This window comes from Eulemur rufifrons, chromosome 7 (assembly GCF_041146395.1).
Source record: "Eulemur rufifrons isolate Redbay chromosome 7, OSU_ERuf_1, whole genome shotgun sequence".
In the NCBI taxonomy this organism is placed as follows: Eukaryota; Metazoa; Chordata; class Mammalia; order Primates; family Lemuridae; genus Eulemur; species Eulemur rufifrons.
In genome coordinates, this window is record NC_090989.1 from 150,773,200 (window position 1) to 150,798,559 (window position 25,360).

Genomic DNA, 25,360 nt, shown 5'->3' on the forward strand with positions numbered 1-25,360 from the left:
GACAGGCAACCCACAAAATAATAAGTACAAATGGGAAAAAAGAATAAATTTCTATAATAATAAATTAAATGCAAAGTAAAGTTCTGAATATCACTTTTACCCTAACAAACTAGCAAAAAGATAAAAAAAAAAATAAAATTCAGTGTTGGCAAAGGTGTTTCATAACCTGCATCTTCACACACTATTAAAAAGACTATAATTACTACAACCTTATTAAAGGTGTAGAAGACTTTTCTACTCACAGGGATAAGACCTAGAATGAAATGTACCGAACAGCTAGACTGGGGTTTGCATAACCTTGAATGTACCAGTCTGCCTGTCCAATAACCAAAAATCATACTATTGAGAACTGCTAGAACTGTTAATATGCACCTGTGATCCCTAAAAAGGACAATCCTAAAAAGGATCTATCTAATACTATAGTTCTTTAGGATTTTCTCACCAAAAGGGGCTTTCTAATAAACCTGAAATAACTTATCTGCAAATATGAATGGCAGTAAGAGCAAATTTGATGATATTTACCAAAAAGCTTTAAAAATGTCCTTACCCTTTAACATAGCGACTCCGTCACTAAAATTTATTCTAAGGAAATTAAGATTTAGCAGTGATGTTAAGCAGGGATTATTGTGTATAACAGAAATTTGAAAACAAGCTAGGTCAATAAAAGTAGATTCATGGATTAATCTATCCACCTATCTGTATATAAGATGGAAAACCGTTCAACTCATTAAGCGATGTTGTAAAATAACATTTCTTTTCACAGAAAGACTGTTGCCTGAAAAAAATGCAGGGTATAAAAAAGTCTCTATAGTAACATTAAAGTGGATAATAGCAATTTCTGGGTGATCGAATGATAAAAGATTTTTATCATTAGTTTTGCTTAACTACCTTTTCATATTTCTCTATAATGAATACATGTTACTTATATAAAAGAAATAAAAGTTATTTTAAAATTCAATGGCAGCGTCTCAATAAATGGCATAACATTTTTAAAAATGTGTATTCTAGAGAGCTAAGATACTATTTTTCAGCCTCTGAAGCATGATTACAAAATTACGGTTTTAAGACTTTTTTTTTATGTTGCTATTGGGAGAAGGCATGGTAGGAATTTGTTGCTCATTTGCCAGGATAAAAAGTGCTAGTGCTGAGAAAGAGTTTGAAATGTCAAAGTGAAAAGCCAAAACAATAGATTTCTTCTCATCATAAAGTCTGCCACCTACCAAAAAAGAAATGTGTAAAATATTCTGCATTTCTCAAACTTGAGTAATTATGTAATCCCATTTTTTAAAAATGTAGCAGGTAATAAACGTACATTTTTTAAAAGGAAAAAAGTAGGAAAAATACATGTAAAAAGTTAATCTGCCTCCCATCCTTGTCCTCTAAACACTCAATTCCCCTTCGCAGAGGCAATTACTATTACTAGTTTCTTGTGTATCCTACAAGTATTTTAAGAATATATAAGCAAAAAAAAAAAAAAAAAAGAATATATAAGCAAATATGTATGCACCTATTCTATTATTATTTTTATACAAATGGTAGCATACTACATACACTGTTCTGCACATTCCTTTTTTCGCTTTATAATGGACCCTGGAGATCATTCAAAATTAGTACCTATAGATCTGCCTCATTCTACTCCATCATGTGGCTATAACACAATTTAATTAACTGGTATTCCCTTAGTGAACATTTAAGTTACCTGGAATCGTTTGTTACCATTGTTGGTATAAGAAAAGACTTCAGGTAACCGTAAACTGTGTACAAGGGCATGTATAGACATGCCATCAAGTATATACATACCTTTGTACACAGGTATTAATATAAATGTGTTTGTAGTACAAATTCCTAGAAATGGAGTCAATAAATATATATTTTTACTTTTGACATTTATTTTGCCAAAAAAACCCTAACAATTTCTGTGAATGTCCACTTTTCTATACTCCCATGAAAAACATATCACCAAAATTTGATCTTTGATAGTCTGACAGGTTCAAAATGGTGTTTTGTAATTTAAATGTATATTTCTCTTATTACAAGTGAATATTAATCTCACTTATTATCTGTGAGATTGAGTCATTGTATTTCCTTTCTTGGGAATGCCCTGTTCACTATAAAACCATTTTAAGAATAAAAAATTCTAGGGACACCTGAGTATACTTTTGTGGGCTCTTATTTTAAAGTAATATAATTTTACTTGTGAAAATTACTTTCAACTGAAACTGTCACTGCAAAATACTGTGTTTATAACTGATAGAATTTTAAAGATAATCTCAAAATTAAATATCAGAATTTCAAACAAGATCTCCATAGACCACTCTATATCCCTCCCACAAACTCTCTCCTAGTCTGTAGTTTAAGAAAGACTGGCTATACCAAAAACTTTTAGGCAGAAGGTTTCTATTGTAACATGATCTAAGCCCATTTTTTTTTTTTTTTTTTTTTGAGACAGAGTCTTGCTCTGCTGCCCGGGCTAGAGTAAGTGCTGTGGCGTCAGCCTAGCTCATAGCAACCTCAAACTCCTGGGCTTAAGCGATCTTCCTGCCTCAGCCTCCCAAGTAGCTGGGACTACAGGCATGCGCCACCATGCCCGGCTAATTTTTCCTATATATATTTTTAGTTGGCCAGATAATTTCTTTCTATTTTTAGTAGAGACAGGGTCTCCCTCTTGCTCAGGCTGGTCTCAAACTCCTGACCTCGAGCGATCCACCCTCCCTCGGCCTCCCAGAGTGCTAGGATTACAGGCATGAGCCACCACACCCGGCCTAAGCCCATTTTTATCAACTGTTTTACCCTTCCCATTTCTTCCCACATCTCTTCTTTCTCACAGAGCTTGTGAGCTCTGGCTTGCATTTTACTAATTTCTATTTTTGTATCTTGGTTACTCTTTCCACTTAAGGAAATTGTGCTGGCTATGTTTGAGTTGAAGAAAATCTTTTCCAACAAGCTTTTGAATGAAGTCTATTTATCACAACCTCTGTATTCCATATAAGTACAAGGTATTATACACACACATATATAAGTATATATGTATATGTACACAGACACATATATATTCCCCCTGCTCTCTCTCTCTCTACATATACACACACACACATATACATATTGGTGCTAGTATATGTGTTTGTGTGTTAGTGTAAAGTAATCTATTTGCCTTATTTATCTAATCCATCTTCCTACCTGAACTCTGAGATCCTTGAGGTTTCTTTATTCTTAATCCCACGTTATGAAGTAAAATCTGCCTGATGGTCCAAGTAGCCAGAGCAATCCTTTGCTACCATGTCGTACCACTATCATGCTCTTTAAATTTTTATTCATCTCATATCAAACTAACCTTAGTTGCTTTTGCTGGCTTAACTTCATTGTAATTTCCGATAGAAAGATTGCCTTGCCAGGGAAAGTGAGCTTTACTTGTTTTGGTTTGAAGTCACATTTGCCTATACATGTGAAGACAGAGTTTATGCACATTGTAATCAGGATTTCCTTTTCACATAGCAGCTGAAGCCTGAGCTCTGAAGCTGGATTGTCTGGGTTTGAATCTGGCCTCCACTCCTTACTTGTTATGCTCTTTTGGGCAAGTTGCTTAATACAGACAACATCCTTTTTATATTTATATTTTTCATTTTTAGAGACAGGGTCTGGCTCTGCTGCCAAGGCTGAAGTGCAGCAGTGCAATTACAGATCACTGCAGCCTCGAACTCCTAGGCTCAAGCAATCCTCCTGCCTCAGTCTCCCAAGTAGCTAGGACTTTGCATGCCACCATGCGTGGCTAATTTAAAAAGTTTTTTGTAGAGACGAGGTCTCACTATGGTGCCCAGGTTGGGTAACTCCTGGCTTCAAATGATCCTCTTGCTTCAGCCTCCCCAAGTGCTGGGATTATAGGCATGAGCCACTATGCCTGGCCAAGGACAACATTTTGCTATTGATAAAATGGGGATTGTAATAGTTCCCAACTCAGGGTTCTATGAAGATTAATTGGGATAATCTAGGTAAAGCACTTAGTATGGTGCCCAGGCCACAGCAAGAACCAGTTTTTAATCAACAATGGCTCATACAATTTCTTCTCTATTATTTATTTATTTATTTTTGAGACAGAGTCTCACTTTGTTGCTTGGGCTAGAGTGAGTGCCGTGGCATCAGGCTAGCTCACAGTAATCTCCAACTCCTGGGCTCCAGTGATCCTCCTGTCTCAGCCTCCCGAGTAGCTGGGATGACAGGTGTGAGCCACCACGCCCAGCTAATTTTTTGTTTCTATTTTTAGTTGACTGACTAATTTTTTCTATTTTTAGTACAGACGGCATCTTGCTCTTGCTCACGCTGGTCTCGAACTCCTGACCTCAAGCAGTCCTCCTGCCTCTGCCTCCCAGAGTGCTAGGATTACAGGCATGAGCCACCACACACAGCCACAATTTCTTCTTTAAAGCTAAGTTAACTTTCCCCTTTCAGTTTACTCAACAACAACCTTTTCTACCCACATGTTCACTAGGGTTTAGACCAAATTATCACCCACAGTTCAATATCAATTTAAGGTAATTACATAGACAAAAATTTATAACAAGTTTAACAAATTATTTTACGCTTGCATATGTCAGAACTTACCCCTCAATACCCAAATGGCACCATCTAGGCTTCCACTTTTTAGAAAAATATCTGCTGCAACATTCACAATTTGACATCTTGGTGCTAACATCTCAGGCCCTATAAGTCCTTTTAAACTTGTAAAATGTATTTTTAATTCATATAGTTTATCTAAGACCTTCCTTCCCTAGAATAAAAACAAAGAACACTAATTGATTATCAATCATTACAAAGACACAAAGTCATTGATAACTATTCACACGCTAATTGTCCAGTTTGAGTCATCATCCTAGACTGATGGCTGTCAAACTGCTTCAAGACTCTTCCTTGAAGCCCCTTCCTGCTCCACCATAAAGACAGAAGGGGAAAGGGAAAAAGTAGGCTCTGCCTCATCTTAGTCACTCTCTCCCACCACCACCACCACATCGGGCTCCCTTGATCAGCAGTTTTCCTTTCATCTGTTTCAAACACTGTTTTTGACAAAAGGATTTCATGTCTTAATGTAAAACACTACTGATTATATGTTTTTGTTCTTTTTCTGCTGACCAACCTGAGAACAAGGAGGGAGACACAGTAAAGATGAAGATAATGTGTTAGCAACTTTAGACAAAGAATGATAGTAAAAAAGGGATAAAATTGTTGGCCAATTTTTTTTAAAGTCAATAGACTAATTATTTTACATATTAGAAATGAAAATTGTCTTTGATCTGGACATCAGAAATTGGACATATATTATTTTATACGAGGGGTCAGAAAAGTGTTCCTGTAAGTGGCCAGATAGTAAATACTTTAGGCTTTGTAGATCACCTTTAACTTGTTGCACGTTCTTTTTGGTGGCGGTTGTTTTTTCATTTGTAATTCTTTAAAAACGTAAAAAACATTGTTACCTTGAGGGCTCTACAAAAACAAGCTGTGGGTGAGATCTAGTCCATGGGCCGTAGTTTGCAGACCCTTGTTTTATATTCTATACTATTTTGATTCAGATGCTTATTCTGATGTCAAAGTACTTTCAATTTGACTGTATAAATGAGTGCATTTTTTCAAGAGACACCTTTAGTTTAATTTCAATGATTTTATTTTTATGTTTAAAAAGGAATAGGCTTCATAAAAAATTCATAATAAAGTGATAAATAATAGTTCTAAATAAGATAGTTAAAGTTTTTAATTAAAAGACAAAAATCCCGCAATTTGTTAATGTCTTAAAAAATAACAACCAAATAAAATTAAAATATACTCTAAAGTTTTAGCAAAATCAGTCTGAGTTTTCAAAAAGGGTCTTCTTATTAAGTAGTTCTCAAATTCCCAAGCATTAACTATTCAAGAAATTAATGCTATAACCAACCTTAAGGTAGACTATGAGAACCAGCACAAGGTATATCTTTGTCCACCCCAGGCCTACGACACAATTAAGTGCTAAATCTCCTGGACCTTGAAGCCTAGAGACCTTCTGGGTTGAAAAAAAAAGTTGTTTTTTTTTTTTAATTCATGAATTTTATATGTATACAAGTGACTATGTACTTAAATGTTATTCAACACATATTCAATTATGAAATAAACTCTTTATAAAAGGTAGCAAGTAACAAAAGATACATTCTAATAGTTAATAGTGACCACACTCTTAACTACTCACTCCACTCTCTATATAACTCCAATCCCAAGGCACCTCCTCCTTATTTTGGATTTTCCTGTCCTCTACTTGAACTTTACTGACTCTATAACTCTATCTGCCACTTCAGGAAAACCTAAAGAATGATACAATATGGTCTTGAGTCACTAAAACACCTATATGCTAGGCTAAGCCTCAAAGTTAGACATCAAGATATATGGTACACAGTGTTACAGACATTCTAAGAGGCGATTTTTAAGTTCTAATTGAAGATTAGATTTTCAAGTTTTAATTGAAGTATCCTGAGTACATCTTAAGAAAAGTGTCTTGGGCCGGGAGTGGCGGCTCACGCCTGTAATCCTAGCACTCTGAGAGGCTGAGGTGGGCAGATCGTTTGAGCTCAGGAGTTCCAGACCAGCCCGAGCAAGAGCAAGACCTTGTCTCTACTAAAAATAGAAAGAAATTTTCTGGCCAACTAAAAATACATGTAGAAAAAATTAGCCGGGCATGATGGTGCATGCCTGTAGTCCCAGCTACTTGGGAGGGTGAGGCAGTAGAATTGCTTGAGCCCAGGAGTTTGAGGTTGTTGTGAGCTAGGCTGACACCACAGCATTCTAGCCTGGGCAACAGAGTGACACTCTGTCTCAAAAAAAAAAAAAAAGAAAGAAAGAAAGAAAAGTCTCTTGAACTCTTCTAAAATTACAATGCTACTGACACTCAGGAGTTGGCAAATAAACTGTGAACTGAAAGTTGCTTTGAATAAATATGACATTTAGCACAGCTTCTTAAGTTCTCACTCTACTGAGTTTTATTTATTTATCATTATTTTTTTTTAGAGATGAGGGTCTCCTTATATTGCCCAAGCTGCCTTGAACTTTTGGGCTCAAGTGATAGTCCCACCTCCACTGCCTGAGTAGCTGAGACTATAGCTGTGTGCCACTATACCTGGCTTGAGATTTTAAATAGTAGCCAGTCTCATGCCACTTCCTTTCCACATTTGCTTAATATACCAACTAATAATTCACTTACTAGTGTGTATCTCATTTTGTCACCTATCCTGGTTATTAGCAAATTCCTAACCTGCAAGGTTAAACTATATTTTGTGCATAATTTAAAAACTAACACTCTATATGAAGCCAAAACAAAAATTTAATGAAGTACCTTGGACCATTGCAACAGTTTGTGATAGAAGTACATAACATTGATTCCGATTCTTCCCAGCAAACTTTTATCTACTTCACTATTTTGTGGATCTTTGCTAACTGAAACACAAAGTAGGCATATGGAAGAAAATGAAATAGTCACTTAAAATGATGGAAAAGGCAAATTGATACAGAATTATTGATAATACCACAAAGACCAGGTGTTGGCAAACTATGGTCCACATGCCAAATCTAGCCTGTGGCCTGTTTTTGTATAGCCTATGAGCTAACAATGGCTTTTCTATTTTCAAAGAGTTGTTTAAAAAGAAAGGAAAACTACATATAGTGTGTTCAAAGCCTAAACTATATTTTTTTTTTTTTGAGACAGAGTCTCACTCTGTTGCCCAGGCTAGAGTGAGTGCCGTGGCGTCAGCTTAGCTCACAGCAACCTCAAACTCCTGGGCTCAAGCGATCCTACTGCCTCAGCCTCCCGAGTAGCTGGGACTACAGGCATGTGCCACCATGCCCGGCTAATTTTTTTTTTCTATATATATATTTAGCTGTCTATATAATTTCTTTCTATTTTTAGTAGAGATGGGGTCTCGCTCTTGCTCAGGCTGGTCTCGAACTTCTGAGCTCAAACGATCCACCCACCTCGGCCTCCCAGAGTGCTAGGATTACAGGCGTGAGCCACCGCGCCCGGCCTCAAAGCCTAAAATATTTACTATCTGGCCTCTTCCAGAAAAAGTTTGCCAACTCCTGATAAAGAGCATGGTAGCAAAGAGCTCATGTAAATAAATAACCACAAAAACAAACTCAAAACTATATAAATTTTGTTGATTTGTAATAGTGAAGATAGTGAAAACTTCAATGATTCAAAAATTGAGGTGCTCCAGTATAATTTGCTAGCAATAGTTTTTCCAATCTGAATGAAAAGAAAAATAAGAATATGAAACATCTGATACTAAAACACCAATTCTTAACCTTATATCATTATAGTCTAACTTAACAACAGATAGAAAAATTCATAAAGAGGAGTATCTGAAACTTGCAACACTAATTTATCCTCAATATGGAAAATATTAAAGCTTTAAATTCTTGTTAAGAACACTGCACTATTCTAACACACAATCCTCAGACCAAAAAAAGAGACAATTTACCTGCGTCAGCAAATTCACAAAAAGGAACAGCTGGTCTTTCTTCTGTACAGTCTTTTGTTAACGTTTCAGCAACGCAAGCACAAAATCTCTGGAAATCCGCAAATATTTCACAGCCCATTTTTACATTAATGTATAAATTTCCCAATTTGGTCCAGTCACCTTTTTCTTTACAATACTATCAAAATTATTAAAAACAAAATAAAGAAAAAATAAATAAAGCACAGAAACTATTTATGCAAACAAGCACTAAGGGTCAGGCACATGTAGGTATTAGATATACAGAAATTAATAGGACATAATTTCTGCAAATCTATAAATTTACTTACAAGCATCATAGCAATAACATACTATTGTAACTTCTCTTTTCTGACTACAGAAAAGTCTCTATAAATTTCAGACAGCAATGTACATTTGCATTAATTACTTAGGGCCTAAGTACTTAACGAAACCATATCTAAACCTGAACTCAACAGTGGAGGTGGATTTTATGGAAAACAGATTATGGCAGCATGATTTGAGCTATCTCCACAGCAATACATTACTTTATTACTTTTAGAGACTGCATTTAACTATTATTTGGCCATTTATGACTTGGGGCTCACATATTTTCAGCATTACATTTCTACAAAAGTGGCTACAAAGTAAATTTCAGTAAACTTACTATCTTCCTACTAATTTCTATTATAAACTAAGAAGTAGTTTTCCATACCAACAAAAAAGTTGTTTCAAGGATATAAAGATACTAACTAAAACTATACCAAAAATTGTTAAGTACAAAAATGATATTAAATTTAAAAATGAAATCATCCTGAAAGTCCTTGTTTCTTATAATTTAATCACTTGGAGAGTGCAGTGTGATCCAGGCTTTCTCCCATCACTTCATGCACCGCAGCCAACCTTGACAACTAAGCCAGCTTTCTTGCGCACTGAGTTTGCCCAGACACAAGAATTAAAGACTAAGCTTTATTAACATAAATTAATTTTGAAACAGAACATTTATTTTTAGAATAGTCCACCACTCTAGAAATTAAAATGTTTGCATTTCAAAATATTAATTTGTAAAAAAAAATTATTTTCCGTGAGCATTTTCTCTGTGTAACAGCCACATTTCCAAAACTTTCCCTAAAATTTGATTATTAAAAATGTTTTTACTGATTTTCAGAGATCCCAGCAATTTTTTTAATAAATGCCATACCTCTATTTCATTCAAGGCTGAATCTAAATCATACTTCCAGTTCTTTTTAAATGGCCTCATCTGTAACCTTTAACAATAGAAAAGTGTTAATTATAGTTATATTCACTCCCTCAAAAGTCACTATTGCTGCTCATTAATTTATTCTATAGTGTATACCTAAGAGACCTAAGGAAAAAATAGATGTATATGTTATAAAGTCTTTAAAACTGAAGAAAATGGCAACTGTATAGATACTTACCTTACACTGTTTCTTCCCTACACCACAAATAACAATAAGGAAAAGCAAATTCCACATGAAATCATACCTTAAGCCTAACCTGAAGACAGACAATGCTAAAACTTCAAAATCATTGTCAATAAAAATAGAAAAAAAAAAAAAAACCAAATCCCACAGATCTCTACTGCTCTGACCTCACCCTCACTGCTCTCACAAGGATTTATAGGAAGCAAAGACAGACAGAAACAAAAATAGAGTAAGCAAAAAACCCAAAAATCAGTAGGGGAGAACTGAAGAGAAATGAAGAAGGAAACTACCAGAAGGACCTAACATTGATTTAAAAATACTGCCACAAAGACTAACTCCAGAATAAGTTTGAAAATGCTAATAAAAAATGTCTCGATAGATCAGAGAACAGACCACAGGAAGGAACTTAAAAGTCTGCGTGATTTAAAGGCAGCAATCTTTGAAATATATACCTTTTGGGAAAGAAAAAAGACAAAAATGAAAGAAGCACCCTTTGGCAATTAGAAAGAGGATAAGAAAAAAGAGGAAAGAAGAGGGCACCATTAAACTAGGAGATTATGTAATACCCAACTATGGGGTCAATTTTGGTAATTAGCCCCAATGCTCTATAAATTATTCCAAAGCATTAAGAAGGAAGGATAATTTTCTAATTCCCTATATGAAGTATAACTCTGATATTTAAACTAGATAGGCAAAACTAAAAAACAATACTCAAGAATGGTGATGCAAATCAAAAAAAAGAAAGAAAATATTAATGAACAGAATCTAAGGCCACATTAGAAAATAATAAACCATGGTCAAGTGGTATTTATTTTAGGAATACAAGCTAAGTACAATATTAGAAAATCCATCAATATCGTATGCCATATTAATAGATCTAAGGAAAAAAATCATTAATTCCATAGGTACTGAAAAAACTTTTGATAAAATTCAACAACTCATGACAAAAACATTTAAGAATGAAAGAACTTGGCCGGGCGCGGTGGCTCACGCCTGTAATCCTAGCACTCTGGGAGGCCGAGGTGGGCGGATCGTTTGAGCTCAGGAGTTCGAGACCACCCTGAGCAAGAGCGAGACCCCATCTCTACTAAAAATAGAAAGAAATTATATGGACAGCTAAAAATATATATACAAAAAATTAGACGGGCATGGTGGTGCATGCCTGTAGTCCCAGCTACTCGGGAGGCTGAGACAGGAGGATCGCTTGAGCCCAGGAGTTTGAGGTTGCTGTGAGCTAGGCTGACGCCACGGCACTCACTCTAGCCTGGGCAACAGAGTGAGACTCTGTCTCAAAAAAAAAAAAAAAAAAAAAAAAAAAAAAAATGAAAGAACTCAGGGATACTTTCTTAAAATGATTAAATATATATGCCTTAGTCCCAAAGCTAGTATCATACTTAATGAGAAAATGCAAGAGGAGTTTCCACTAAGATCAGGAACCATGCAAGATGTCTAATATATCCTCTATTATTCAACATTGTACTAGATGTATGAGCCAATGCAATTAGATAAGAACACTTAGAGGCATAATGGCAACGGAGAAGTAAAACAATCTCTATGTGCAGATGATATGACAGTGTACCTGAAAACTCCAGGATCAAACTAACTCAAATAATAAAGACTTCAGAGTAAGGCCAGGTGCAGTGGCTCATGTCTGTAATCCTAGCACTCTGGGAGGCCAGGGCGGGAGGATCGCTTGAGGTCAGGAGTTCGAAACCAACCTGAGCAAGAGCGAGACCCCCATCTAAAAATAGAAAAACAGAGAAATTAGCCAGGCGTGGTGGCACACGCCTGTAATCCCAGCTACTTGGGAGGCTGAGGCAGGAGAATCACTTGGGCCCAGGAGTTGGAGGTTGCTGTGAGCTAGGCTGATGCCACAGCACTCCAGCCCAGGTGACAGAGCGAGATTACGTATTCTACACTGTATTGTTATGTGTGATGAAAAATGGATTCTTTTTGACAATTGCAAATGTTCACCACAATGGCTGGATAAAGATGAAGTGCTGAAACACAGTCCCAAATCAAATATTCATCAAAAAAAGCTAATGGTGTCTGTTTGGTGATCCAGTGCTGGTATTATCCACTACAGCTTCACAAAACTTGGTCAACCAATTACAGTGGATCTACTACAACCAAATGGACAAAATGATGAAGATACTTGTGATGAAGCAGCCGAGACTAGTCAATGGAGACAGGTCAATCCTCTTGCAAGACAATGCTTGACCACATGTTGCACAAAAAACACTGTTCAAACTACAGAGGCCAGACTTGGAAACTCTGTCATCCACCGTAGTCACCAGACCTTGCACCAACTACCGCTTCTTCCAGGCTTTGGACCACTTCTTGCAAGGAAAAATATTCAATTCTCAACAAGCTGTGGAAAACGCCTTTTGCGATTTCATCGCTACTGGCTCTCCAGGCTTCTTCTCTGCTGGCATAACCAAGCTACCATTAAGATGGCACAACTGTGTCAATAGTTTAGGCACATACTTTGATTAATTGTACTGCTGCTTGTTTGAGATATGATAAATTAATTGTTCACTCGTTGCTCACTTCCTGCTGTGCAACCCCCTGGTTCCTAAGTTTCATGGAAGACAATTTTTCCACGGACAGGGGCTGGTGGGGGTGGTACAGTGGAGCTTGGTGGCCTGGTCCCTAACAGGCCACGGACCAGTATTGGCCCGAGGCCCAGGGATTGGGGACCATATACCTAATAGATTAGCAAACATTAAAAAGCATTATAACACATTACAGTAGAAAGCTATGCTGAAATAGGCAGTCTCATATTTTTCTGATAGGAACACAAACTGGTACAACCCTTCTGAAGAGGAATTTGGCAGTATCTAACAAAAGTTATATATGTACTTATCTTTAAAAAATTTTTATTTTGAAATAATTATAAGGTCACAGGAATTTTCAAATATAGTACATAAAGCCCTGTGTACCCTTCATTCAGCTTCTTCCAATAGTGATATCTTACATAATTGTAATACAACACCAAGACCAAGAAACTGACATTGGTATAATATAGTTAACAAGACTATGGATCCTACTCAGTTTTCACCATTTTACATGCATTTGTGTGTATGTAGTCAGGGACACTCCCGTCCCTGTTTCCTGGCAACCATTAATCAGTTCTCCACCTCAGTTTTGTCATTTTGAGAATATTATATAAATGAAATCATGTAGTATGTGGCCTTTTGAGATTGGCTTTTTAAATTCAGCATAATTCCCTTGAGATCAATCCAAGTTGTTGCATGTTTCAGTAGTTTCTCTTTCTCTCTCTTTTTTTTTTTTTTTGCTGAGTAGTATTCCTTGGTATGGATGTATTATAGTTTATTCATTCACCTGTTGAAGGACATTTGGGGTTTCTCCAGTTTTTTGCCATTACAATTAAAGCTGCTATGAACATTGGTATTGGTGTACAAGCTTTTAAAGGACCAAAATTTTCATTTCTCTAGGATAAATGCCCAAGAGTCCAACAGCTCTATTTGGTATTTGCATGCTTAGTTTTTTAAGAAACTACCAAACTGCTTTCCAGAGTGGCTGTACAATTTTACATTTCACCAACAACATATGATCTAGTTTCTTCACATCCTCCCCGGCATTTGGTGTTGACACCATTTTCAAATTCAGTCATTCTGACAGACATGTGGTGATATTTTATTATGGTTTTAATTTGCATTTCTCCTATGGCTAATGATGTTGAACACCTTTCGATGTGCTTATTTGTTACCCACACATCCCCATTGGTAAAATGTCTGTTCATATCTTTTGCCTATTTTTTTCTTTTTTTCTTTTAATATTTAGTCTCCATAGAGACTCTTAAAAATTGCCAACACTACGTTGCAAGTTGTCACTGTGGGCTACTGGGAAAAATTTTCAGTTAGCAATAATGGCACCTCAGATAAACTTCATTGGCTACAACACTGCATTATGCAAAGCTTCTTTCACACATTTTCTTTCTTTCTCTTTCTTTTTTTTATTTTTGGAGACAAAGTCTTACTCTGTTGCCCCAGCTAGAGTGCAGTGGCATCATCATAGCCCACTGCAACCTCCAACTCCTGGGCTTATCAAGTGTTCCTCCTGGCTCAGCCTCCCCAGTAATTCTAGCACTCTGGAAGGCTGAGGAAGGAGGATCACTTGAGCCTAGGAGTTTGAGGTTGCGGTGAGCTATGACGACATCACTGCACTCTTGCTAGGATTCTGATAGGAACTGTGTTAAACCAACAGATGAATTTTGGGAGACCTAACATCTTTATTGAGTCTCCCAATCCACAAACAAAATGTTTCTCCATTTATTTAATCTCTTTTGGTTTCTTTGATCAGCATTTTATAACTTTCAGCACACAAGTTCTGTAGGTGTTTTGTTGTTAGATTTTTACCTTTTTTTTTTTTTTTTTAGCCATTGTAAATGGTGTTGTGTTTTAAATTTTGGTCTCCCCCCCATATTAGTCTATTGCTAGTAGAGAGAAACATGATTGATTTTTGTGTGTTGATCTTTATGCTGCAACCCTGCTTTGCTCAATTAGTTACAGCAGGGTTTTTTTTGTAGATTCCTTGGCATGTATGCAGAAAATGTATGCCATCTGCAAATAGGGACAGTTTTATTTTTTCATTTCCAATCTATATGCCTTTTATTTCCATTTCTTGCCTTATCATGTTGGCTAGAATTTTTAATACTATGTTGAATAAAAGTGGTACAAGCGAACATCCTTGCCTTGTTCCCAATCTTAGGAGGAAAGCATCTAGTTTTTCATCTAAGTGTGATGTTTGTTATAGAGTTCTTATAGATGCTTTTTATGAAGTTAAACAATTTCTCCTTTATTATTAATCTGTTTTTTCATGCAGATGTTGAATTTTGTCAAATGATTTTTCTGTATTCATATAAATATGTGATTTTTTTTCTTCTTTTGCTGTTGATGTGATGGATTATATTGATGGATTTTCAAATATTGAACCATCTTCACATTCTTGGAATGAACCCCACTTGATCATGGTATATAATTCTTTTTATAAATTGCTGGATTCAATATGCTAGTATTTTGTTGAGGATTTTTACCTCAAAGATCATGAGTGATTAATGGTTTGTAGTCTTCTTCTTTTTGTGGTAGTCTTTTTGTCTAGTTTTGGTATCTGGGTAATACTTGCCTCAAAATATGCTGGTAAGTGTTTCCTCCTCTTCTATTTTCTGGAAGAGATTGTGTAAATCCATGCTGATTCTTCTTTAAATGACTGGTAGAATTCTCCAGTGAAACCATCTGGCCTTTGAGATGTCTTTTCTGGAAGCTTTTAAATTATGGATTAAATTTCTTCCATAGGTATGACTATTCAGATTATCTAGATCATATTGGGTAAATTTTGGTATCTTGTAATTTTTGAGGAATTGCTCCATTTCATTTATGTTGCTGAGCATATGTCAAGTTGTTCAAGGCAATCCCTTATGATCCTTTTAATGGTTGTAGGATCTGTACAGATATCCTCTGTCTCATTTCTGATATTGGTAATTTGTGTATGCTATCTTTTTATTTTAGTCCTTCTAGAGGTTTATCGATTTTATTGACTTTTCAAAGAAATAGCTTTTTAAATTAATTTTATCACTTTTTTCAGCTTTATTAATTCCTGTTCTTTATCATTAATATTTCCTTTCTTATGCTTGCTTTGATTTTATTTTGCTCTTATTTTTCTTGTTTCTTGAGGTGGAAGCTTAGAATATTTGGTGCTACAGGTTTCCCTCTCAGCACTGCTTTAATTGTTTCCCCCAAATTTTGATATATTTTCATTCAGTTCTAAAAGTTCATTCAGTTCTAAAAGTTCATCCAGTTAAGTTTTCTTTTGAGAGTACCTGTTCACATACGCATTATATAAAGTGTGTTGTTTAATTTTCAAGTGTGTGGAGATTTTCCTATTATTCTTCCATTGTTGACTTCCAGTCTGATTCCATTATGGTCAGAGAATGCACTCTGTATAATTTCAATTCTTTTAAATTTTTTGAGGTTTGTTTTATGATCCAGGATATAGTCTACCTTGATGAATGTTCCATGGGTGTTTGAAAAGAATGTGTATTCTGCTATTTGGATTGGAGTGTTCTATAAATGTCTATTAAATCCTGTTGGCCAACGGTGGTATTTAGTTCTATATCCTTGCTGAGTTTCTAGTACTACTATCGATTGTTGAAAGGTATGTTTAAGTCCTCAACATAATTATACATTTGTCTATTTTTCCTTTCAGTTCTATCATTTTGCTTCATGTATTTTGAAGCTCCATTGTTTGGTACTTACACTTTCAGGAATGCTATGTCTTCTTTGTGTATTGGCCATGTTATCATTATGGAGTGTTCCTCTTTATCCCTGGTAATTTTCTTTGCTCCAAAGTATACTTTATTTGATATTAATATAGCCACTCATGCTCTTTTTAAAACTAATGTTTGCATGTATATTGTTTTCCATCCTTTGGCTTTCAAATACCTGTACCCCTTATACTAGAAATGAATTTCTTGTAAAAGGCATATAGTCATGCTTTTATACCCACCCTACCAACTGCTGTCCTTTAATTGCTGTATTTAGAACATTTACACAAACAGTGTATTGTAGATATCGCTCTAAATCAATACATAGAGAAATTCCTCATTCTTTTCTTTATAGCTGCAAAGTACTCCATTGTGTAGACATACTATAAGTTATTCAATTAATTTAGGGCACTTAGGTTCTCCCCAAAGTTTTGCAATTATAAACAATGGTATAATGAATAGCCTTGGGTAATATGTATTTTTGTATTGATAGAGGTATATTTTCAGGGTACCTTTGTAGAATTGGGATTACTAAGTCAAAAGTTAAGTGCATTAGAGCAACCACTGGAAAAACTATACAAAGAGATACTCAAAAACACTATAGATAATAAAAATGAAATTCTAAAAAAATGTTCAAGTAATCACCATAGGAAAACAAGGAAAAGGAAACAAGAAAGAAACAGAAAGCAAATAATAAAATGGCAGACCTAAGCTCCATTATAGCAGTACTCACTTTAATGTAAATGTTTTTAAATAATCACTGTATGTTAAGAAATTTCCTAGATTATAGGCACACGAAAATTCTCACTAATGTCAGAATTCTTTGTAGCAGTCTTATCTCCTGTGAAAGTCTTTCAAGTGAACTTTAAACTAGATAATTAAAAAATATAATCCAAATCACACTGTCTGGGGAACGGACACGCCTGGAGCTTTGACTTGGGGGGACAGGTGGTACATGGGCAACGTATGTAACCTGAAATTCTGTATCCCCCATAATAATAAGATGAAATAAAAAAAATATATAATCCAAATCAAAGAACAAATGTCCATTAAAACTAATTTCCCTAGCCCATAAAAGGTTAATTATTTCAAAGAGAGTTAAGAAAATTCAAATATATACTATCTTTTTTCCTTTTGCTTTGGGGCTGGGTACACACACCCAAACATGGTCTTTATCACTTAACCATTCACAGTTGTTTTCCTATTCTCCCAAAACTCCCTCCTTCATCAAACAGGTCACCAACATTAGTACCTCTTAAAGAATACTAATACTATATAGTCATGCATCACTTAACAATAGGGATGTGTTCTGTGAAATGCATCATTAGGTGACTTTGTGCAAACATCATAGAATGTACTTACACACACCTAGATGGTATAAGCTACTACACACCTAGACTATATGGTATAGTCTATTATTCTTAGGCTACACACCTGCACCACATTACTATACTGAATACTGTAAGCAACTGCAACATAATAGTATTTGTGTATCTAAACATAGAAAAGGTACAGTAAAAATATGGTAAAAAAGATAAAAATAATGGTACGCCAGTATAAGGGCACCTACCATGAATGGAACTTGCAAGAATGGAAGTTGCTCTGAGTGAGGGAGTGATGAGTGAATGTGAAGGCCTAGGACATTACTGTACACTATTGTGGACTTTATGAACATTTTACTTAGGTTACACCGAATTTATAAAAAATTATTTTTTCTTCAATATTTACTTTAATTACTATAACTTTATAAATTTTTTAGTTTTCTTACCTTTGACTCTTTTGTAACACTTAGCTTAAAACACATTGTATAGCTATACAAAAATATTTTCTTTATATCCTTATTTTATAAGCTTTTTCTATTTAAAAAAATTTTTTTTTAGAAAAAAAAAATTCCAAACTAACAGGAAGTTGATTACAAATTTTTATCTTTTTATTTTTTAAACTTTTTTGTTAAAAACTAAGGCACAAACATGTATATTAAGCTAGGCCTAAACACCGTCAGGATCATCAATATCACTGTTTTCCACCTCCACATCTTGTCCCACTGGAAAGTCTTCAGGGGCAATGGGCAATAACATGCAGGGAGCTGTCATCTCCTATGCTAACAATGCCTTCTTTTGGAATACCTTCTGAAGGACCTGCCTGAGGCTGTTTTGTAGTTAATTTTTTTTTTTTATATGAGTAGAAGGAACACACTCTAAAAGGATGATAAAAAGTATAATATGATACATATCATTATCAAGTATTATTTACTGTACATAATTATAGTGCTATAATTTTATATAACTGGCAGTGTAGTAGGTTCGTTTAAACTAGTATCACTACAAACACATGAGTAATGTGTTGCACTATGAAATTACTGCAGGTTACTAGATGACAGAAATTTTTCACCTCCATTATAATCTTATGGAACCAACACTGTATATGTGGTCCATTATTGACCAAAACATCATTATGGGGTGTGTGACTGTGATGGTTTTGACTGGGAGCGTAAGAAGGGGCAGACAGTATAAGGATAAAGTTTTCAAAATTAGGAGCTGTACAATAAACTGTAAGACTATGTGTGTGATTGTGTCACTTGTGTTCAACAGCACAGTAGGGCAACCACAGAACTTATAGTATACAAGAATTTATAGTATACATCAGAATAGCTAAAAGATTCAGAATGTCCCCAACACAAAGAAATGATAACTGTTTGAGGTGATAAATATCCCCATTACTCTGATTTGATCATTATACATTATATGCATGTATCAAAAAACCTCATGTATCCCATAAATATATACAGCTATTATGTATCAATTAAAAAATTTGAAAACTAAGGCTGTTTTTTTCTGAAATCTTATAGTAACAGATAGTGTTCCCAATCACTGCATGAAGGGTGGAGTTCTGCAGCTGTTCTGGGCACAAAGGTACTGCTGCTGTCTTGAGCCTTGATACACACACTCTCCCTGTGCCAGCTGCTACTGAATCTGACAGGAGACTAAAATCTGCTAGCCACTTTGAGCTGCCATAGTTGCCACTACCCAAAATGGGAAAAGTTTTTAGCATGTGGCTTAGGGGAAGAATGAACTTAATGTTTGGAAGAAAATATCAATATACCCTATCCCAGAACTATATGCTAGATTAATTATATTTTTCTCACAAAAATTTATTTAACCTAAATAGTATTAAAATTTTCATTGAAAACATAAATATTTTTAATTAGCAGTAGTTAAATGAAAAAAGTCATAGAACTTGAAAAACTAATTAATTTCAATGTTGGTGCTTGAAGGGAAGTAGTATTACTTAGAGCTGCTATTCTCTTAACTGCACTAAGACATCCAGGGCACTATAGTAAACTCACTGAGGCAAAAGAGGTTATTTTAAATTTTCAAATGACATCTGTCAGACACTGCACAAACTACTACTATTAACTTGTTTGGACCTAACTACTTAATAAATAGGACTGCTAACATATTTCTTTTGGCCTAGGGACACTGTGAAACAAGAAAGTTTGGGAACTTCTGCATTAGAGGACAATGAGAAATGAATAAAAATAGCATGGAAGCTCCCTGTGGGAGATTTATGGGCATTCAGAAGGACTTTAGTGGTTGATACTGTTTGCTCTTTATCAAATCTAATTTCATTTACAAAGTTTTGGTTCATTTAAACACATCATTTGCATACTTTTTTCTTTAATTTTAATTTTTTATTTTTTTGTTCTCGTTTTCTTCCACTTCACTCAGCAGGATGCACACTTTTTTCTATGTATGTTATACTTTAATACATTTTTAAAGTCATGGCTTTCCTTTTCCTTAACACAGGTATATTATCCTACTCTTACAATTATAAGAGGAAGCCTTTGGAGGCCCATAAGCTACATAGAGAAAGTGAATAAAGGAGAGGCATTAGGTATGTTATTAAACTAATAAGAAGTGAGTGAAAGAGAAAAAAAAATTAAGGTAATTTGTATACATATAATAGAGTACATTAAGTATAACAGAATGAATTAATTGATGAACAGAAGATAACAGAGACTCCTTTTACACTTGATGAGCCAGACACTGAGAGGAAATGAGGTACTGAGAAAGATATGGCGAGGCTGGCCAGAGGAAGCCTGACTAAAGTGGGCCATAGCCAAGAGATGGGAGAATGGTTTATGGTGGGCAAACTATCTACATATTTGGGCATATGAAAAGATAAGTGCTTTGCCTTCACCCTTTGTAAGTCTCCATTAAAATACATATATTATTTTAGCCTTAATTATAATGATTTTTCTCACCTGGATTTCATTTCCAGAACTGCAGTTATTTCTTGCTTGGAAGCCTGTAATTGGCATAAGAGCTTAACAATATAGTTAAAGTGTTCTGGGTCAAGCACCATCCCAGCTTCAATAAGCTGTAGAAGAGGAAAAAAGAATAGTCATTCCTATAAAAATGTGAAAGAACTGAGAAGTCAATGTGTGTGAAACAACTAAGAGACTAACAGAAGAAGCAAAACATGCACACAAGTAGAATTAAAACTTGTTTTAAAAATTTGAAGCATATTTCCTTCAAACGTTTGAGAACCACAAAGAGATACCTTACTTTAACAATTTAAAACAAAAATATAAATAATAATTTTGCATTTGAAATTTGAATTTTCTTCCTGTTCTCCAAGTTATCTCAACCACTTTATCACTTGTACCTCTTATTTGGTACTCAGTGTGTCTTTGAGTATAGCACTGGTGTTCACACCTCATCCCTGCTTGTAGACTTCCTGAAAAGTATTGTTCCTGTGCCTCACACAGGGCCATGGCCAGAGAAGAATCAGTGATCACTTGTTAAATTAATAACCTAGGTGACTGACTTCCCATAAGTAATACAGTATTTGATTTAAAATATCAATTCAAAGGTTTTCTCCTTCATTCACATGACTCCTTTTCCTGTCTTCTTCATGCACCTCAGATCTAATGGAGAGAGCCAACAGGGGAGTATCTGGATGCTTCTAGCGTACGAATGGAGGAATGAGAGGTAGGCCTTCTCTGACAGCTCTTCCAAAGCATAACATCATCCTGGAAGGGTCAGAAGGTAAAAGGTTGTAGGCTGGCAGTCCCATTAGTTCAGTTGCCTCACTGTTGACCTCTGCCACAGGTGTTATGACTAGGTCCTCCAATGCTAACCTGCCCATGGGGTGACATTGGTAGGATTAGAGTTAAGACTGACTCAGCTGAGTGGTGTTTGAAATTCTGTAACATTTTTGCTGAGAATCTTTCATGGTTCTGTTTTGATTTTCAGAAAATTTCTCCTTTTTTGGAATTACTTAAATATAAAAATGTTTTTGAATGTTTGGAGAATATACGCTTTATCCCAGTATAGACTGAAAGGAGTCCAGGAAATAAGAATTTGGGGTAGGATAATAAAATAATAGTAAAGGAGAGTAAAGGAGAAGCCACCTATTCCAAGGTATAATTAGTCTCTATGAGAGATGCTGTAATTTGGTTGTCAGAACTTATAACTGATGTGTACTTTGAAACAGATTTTTTTTTTTTTTTTTTTAGTAAAGAATAATAGTAACAAGTTGCTGAGAGATTTTCCCTATGTTTGGACCCTGAGGAAAAGTCTCCAATGTCATGGATCCCTTTTGAATGGGTCCTAGAAACTCCATCCTAACCCATATGATTAAACAACTTAAACTGAAAATAGTTTTGATGTAAATAATTGTAAAAATAACTGTGTAAAGCCTGTTCTTAACATCAGGCTATAATTCTTTTTTTTTTTTTATTTTTGAGTCAGAGTCTTGCTCTGTTGCTCAGGCTAGCTCACAGCAACCTCAAACTCCTGGGCTCAAGCAATTCTCCTGCCTCAGCCTCCTGAGTAGTTGGGACTACAGGCATGTGCCACCATGCCTGGCTAATTTTTCTATATATATTTTTAGCTGTCCATATAATTTCTTTCTATTTTTAGTAGAGACAGGGTCTCGCTCTTGCTCAGGCTGCTCTCGAACTTCTGAGCTCAAACAATCCACCTGCCTCGGCCTCCCAGAGTGCTGGGATTACAGGCGTGAGCCACCGCGCCTGGCCCAGGCTATAGTTCTTAAACTCTTTGTATCAGTTCCTCTGGACTCAAAGCATGTTCAATTTATTTTAAAAAAGGAAAACAGCTGTTCTCTTAAACCTACCAATCCACCACCTTAACAAATAGTTTTCCAAACTTTATGAAGTAAAAGTGTAAACACCATGATTATTTACTAAAATGCTCTTTAACATTCGATAGGACCACTGTTGGTCTCTCTGCAGTCACTGACCATGTAGTGATTTTTGATTAAATGGACAGGGCCAACTATAAACAAACCTGCAAGAGAACAAATTAGTTATCTGGTTACTGATACAGTTAAAAAAATCTGCCCTTTAACACTGCTCAATAACTATAAATTGTTTCTTGAGAAACTAGATAACAACCTAAAGCGATAAAATAACATGTTAATTCTCTTTTCTCAATGATATTTATGTTACTTAGATGGGGGTATAGTACACTGCTTGAAGAAGAAGAAGGAAAAACATCTTCTGTGATGATAACATGGTTTTATCATCACTGAACCCTGAAACAGTGTCAACAGGGAAACTGGTACTGTTATTAAACAACTTCTAGAAATGATGGCTCCATATTAGCTATGCAAAAATGAAAATCATTGTCTTTGCTAGATATTCTCCAATAAGGGTAATTTTATTTGGACAGTAACTGGGATACATTCTGCAGAAAGCCAAGTTTTATTCAGTATCAGACAATTTATGGGATCCTCACTGAGGCTTTCTATAACTAATATAGGTGAGCAGTGACTTCTAATTTGAAAAATTTCTAGGCAAGTACTTCTGTCAAGTTTTGTAATGTCAAACTAGAGGTATTCACTTAAATATCTGTTCCTCTGCTAAAGTGGTTCCAGTGTTGCTTCCAAAAGAAAATTTGGGGTTTTCCTACTATCAGGCCTATTCTGAAGCAGATGGCTGGGTAGTACCAAACACGAGGAAGCATTCCAAAAAAGTTAAAATTTCAGTCTGATTAAAAAATAGGCCTAAGCTCTGAATAGGCATTTCTCAAAAGAAGATATACAAATGACCAAAAAGTATATGAAACAAATATTCAACATCACTAATCAGAGAAGTGTAAATCAAAACTACAATGAGATATCATCTCATCTCAGTTAAAATGGCTTTTATCCAAAAGATAGGCAATAGTAAATGCTGGCAAGGGTGTGGAGAAAGGGGAACTCTTGTAAACTCTTGGTGGGAATGTCAATTAGTACAGCCACTATGGAAAACATTATTGAAGTTCCTTAAAAAACTAAGATCTGCCATATGATCCAGTAATCCCACTGCTAGGCATATATCCAAAAGAAAGGAAATCAACATATGGAAGAGATATCTGCACTCCCAGGTTTATTGCAGCACTATTCACAATAGCCAAGATTTGGAATCAACCTAAGCATTTATCAATGGATGAATGGATAAAGAAAATGTACATATATACAATGAAATATTATTTAGCCATAAAAAAGAATGAAATCCTGTCATTTGTAACAACATGGATGGAACTGGAGGACATTATGTTAAGTGAAATGAGCCTGGCACAGAAAGACAAATTTTGCATGTTCTCACTCATATATGGGAGCTAAATGAAAACAAGTAAACTCACGGACAATGATGGTTACCAGAGGCTGGGAAGCATACAAAGGAATAGGGAATAAAGTGGTGATGGTTAATTGGTGCAAAAATACAGTTAGATAGAATGAATAAGATCTAGTATTTGACAGCACAACAGGGTGATTACAGTCAACAATAACTTACTGTATATTTTAAAATAACTAAAAGAGTAGAATTAGAACGTTATCACAAAGAAATGATAAATGCTTGAGGTGATGGATACCCCAATTTCCCTGATTACATACTATATGCCTGTATCAAAACATCACATGTACCCTATAAATATATATACCTAAATATAAATATATATACCTAATATGTACCCATAATTAAAAATTTTTTTAATTTTAAAATTTTAATATATTTTTATTAGAGCTATAAACATTCATATTTCTTTTTGTTTAGTGCCAAAATTAAAACTAATTCCTAGCTACCATGCTTCTATTTTCTTTGTTTTGGTCATGATTTTCTATTTACATATTGGTTTGTTTATTTTTATTGTAAATAACCTCAATGCTTTTGGAGAAAGAAAATTTTCTTTAATCATCCTTAAGGAGTAGAGATGAAGACAGTTTACACATCAGAAAGTCACCTGGATTGCTTGGAACTACTTATTAAAGGAGAAGGCTTGTCTGCCACTGGAGTATGTTTATAAACCCTATTTCAGGAGAAAAAGAACATTTCTGGAAATAGAGTTTTTTGACATCCAAAATGTGAATAAAAAGCAGCTCAAGGGTGTAAAAGGAAACAATTATTTTCTTGGTTATTCACTAACAGAATAAACAGATAAAATCATACCTTGCAAAAGATATCAATTAAAGCAGGTACAGCAGTCCTTAATTTCATAGTTGTGACATGTTCAAATATTTTTAGTAATATTTTCAGAGCAGGCTGAATAAAACAAAAAAATTACAATCATTTTCATGTCTTTTTTAGTACACCTTAAGTTTCTCAAATTTGTTTATGCTGAAAAACACAAGTGTTCTCTAGGAAGTCTTCAACAAACAGAAATTTAACTGCCAAATTCAAACAACAGGCATAACAAAGAAATTAACTTAACATATTTAAAAAATATATTCTCAGGTTACTTACCGGCATTTTAACCATTATGCTGAGGTTCACTACCTGAAATACTTCTTTCAATAAACAATGTGTGAGTAAAGAATTTAGAAGGTCATTTAGCACTTGTAAATCAAAGTGTATACCCGGGGGAAATTTTCTGTAGTATTCCATAAATATGTTTACTGAAAATGAAAATATATTAGAGTCATTTTCTGTTTTAAAATATTCATCCTCCTTAAATTAGATAATTTTTCTCTATTTAAAAATAAAGCAATACTAATTCAACATAAATTCTTTAAAGGTATATGTCTAGTGTCAGAAATACTTGATAAAAATTAAAGCAAAAGCCAAAATGGCAATAATATTTGAAGTTAATCAAGCATGTTGAGCACTAAACTGGGATCTAATTCATGTGCTATCCACAAAGAAT

The 25,360-nt window shown here is 34.9% G+C and overlaps 1 protein-coding gene and 1 non-coding gene across 2 annotated transcripts in view; both read right to left on the bottom strand.

Moving 5' to 3' along the window:
* Positions 1–25,360, bottom strand: part of TOPAZ1 (testis and ovary specific TOPAZ 1) — an 82,658-nt gene that overhangs the window by 16,821 nt on the left and 40,477 nt on the right. The window contains exons 10-16 of the mRNA XM_069473548.1: positions 24,961–25,112; positions 24,667–24,759; positions 20,473–20,588; positions 9,679–9,745; positions 8,484–8,658; positions 7,343–7,443; positions 4,597–4,762 (exon numbers count right to left, since the gene is read on the bottom strand). Coding sequence (XP_069329649.1) covers positions 4,597–4,762; positions 7,343–7,443; positions 8,484–8,658; positions 9,679–9,745; positions 20,473–20,588; positions 24,667–24,759; positions 24,961–25,112 — 870 coding nt within the window. The remainder of the gene's footprint in view (positions 1–4,596; positions 4,763–7,342; positions 7,444–8,483; positions 8,659–9,678; positions 9,746–20,472; positions 20,589–24,666; positions 24,760–24,960; positions 25,113–25,360) is intronic.
* On the bottom strand, positions 13,730–13,865 carry LOC138388712 (U4 spliceosomal RNA). Its single transcript, XR_011234209.1, has one exon. It is a non-coding gene; the product is annotated as a U4 spliceosomal RNA (small nuclear RNA).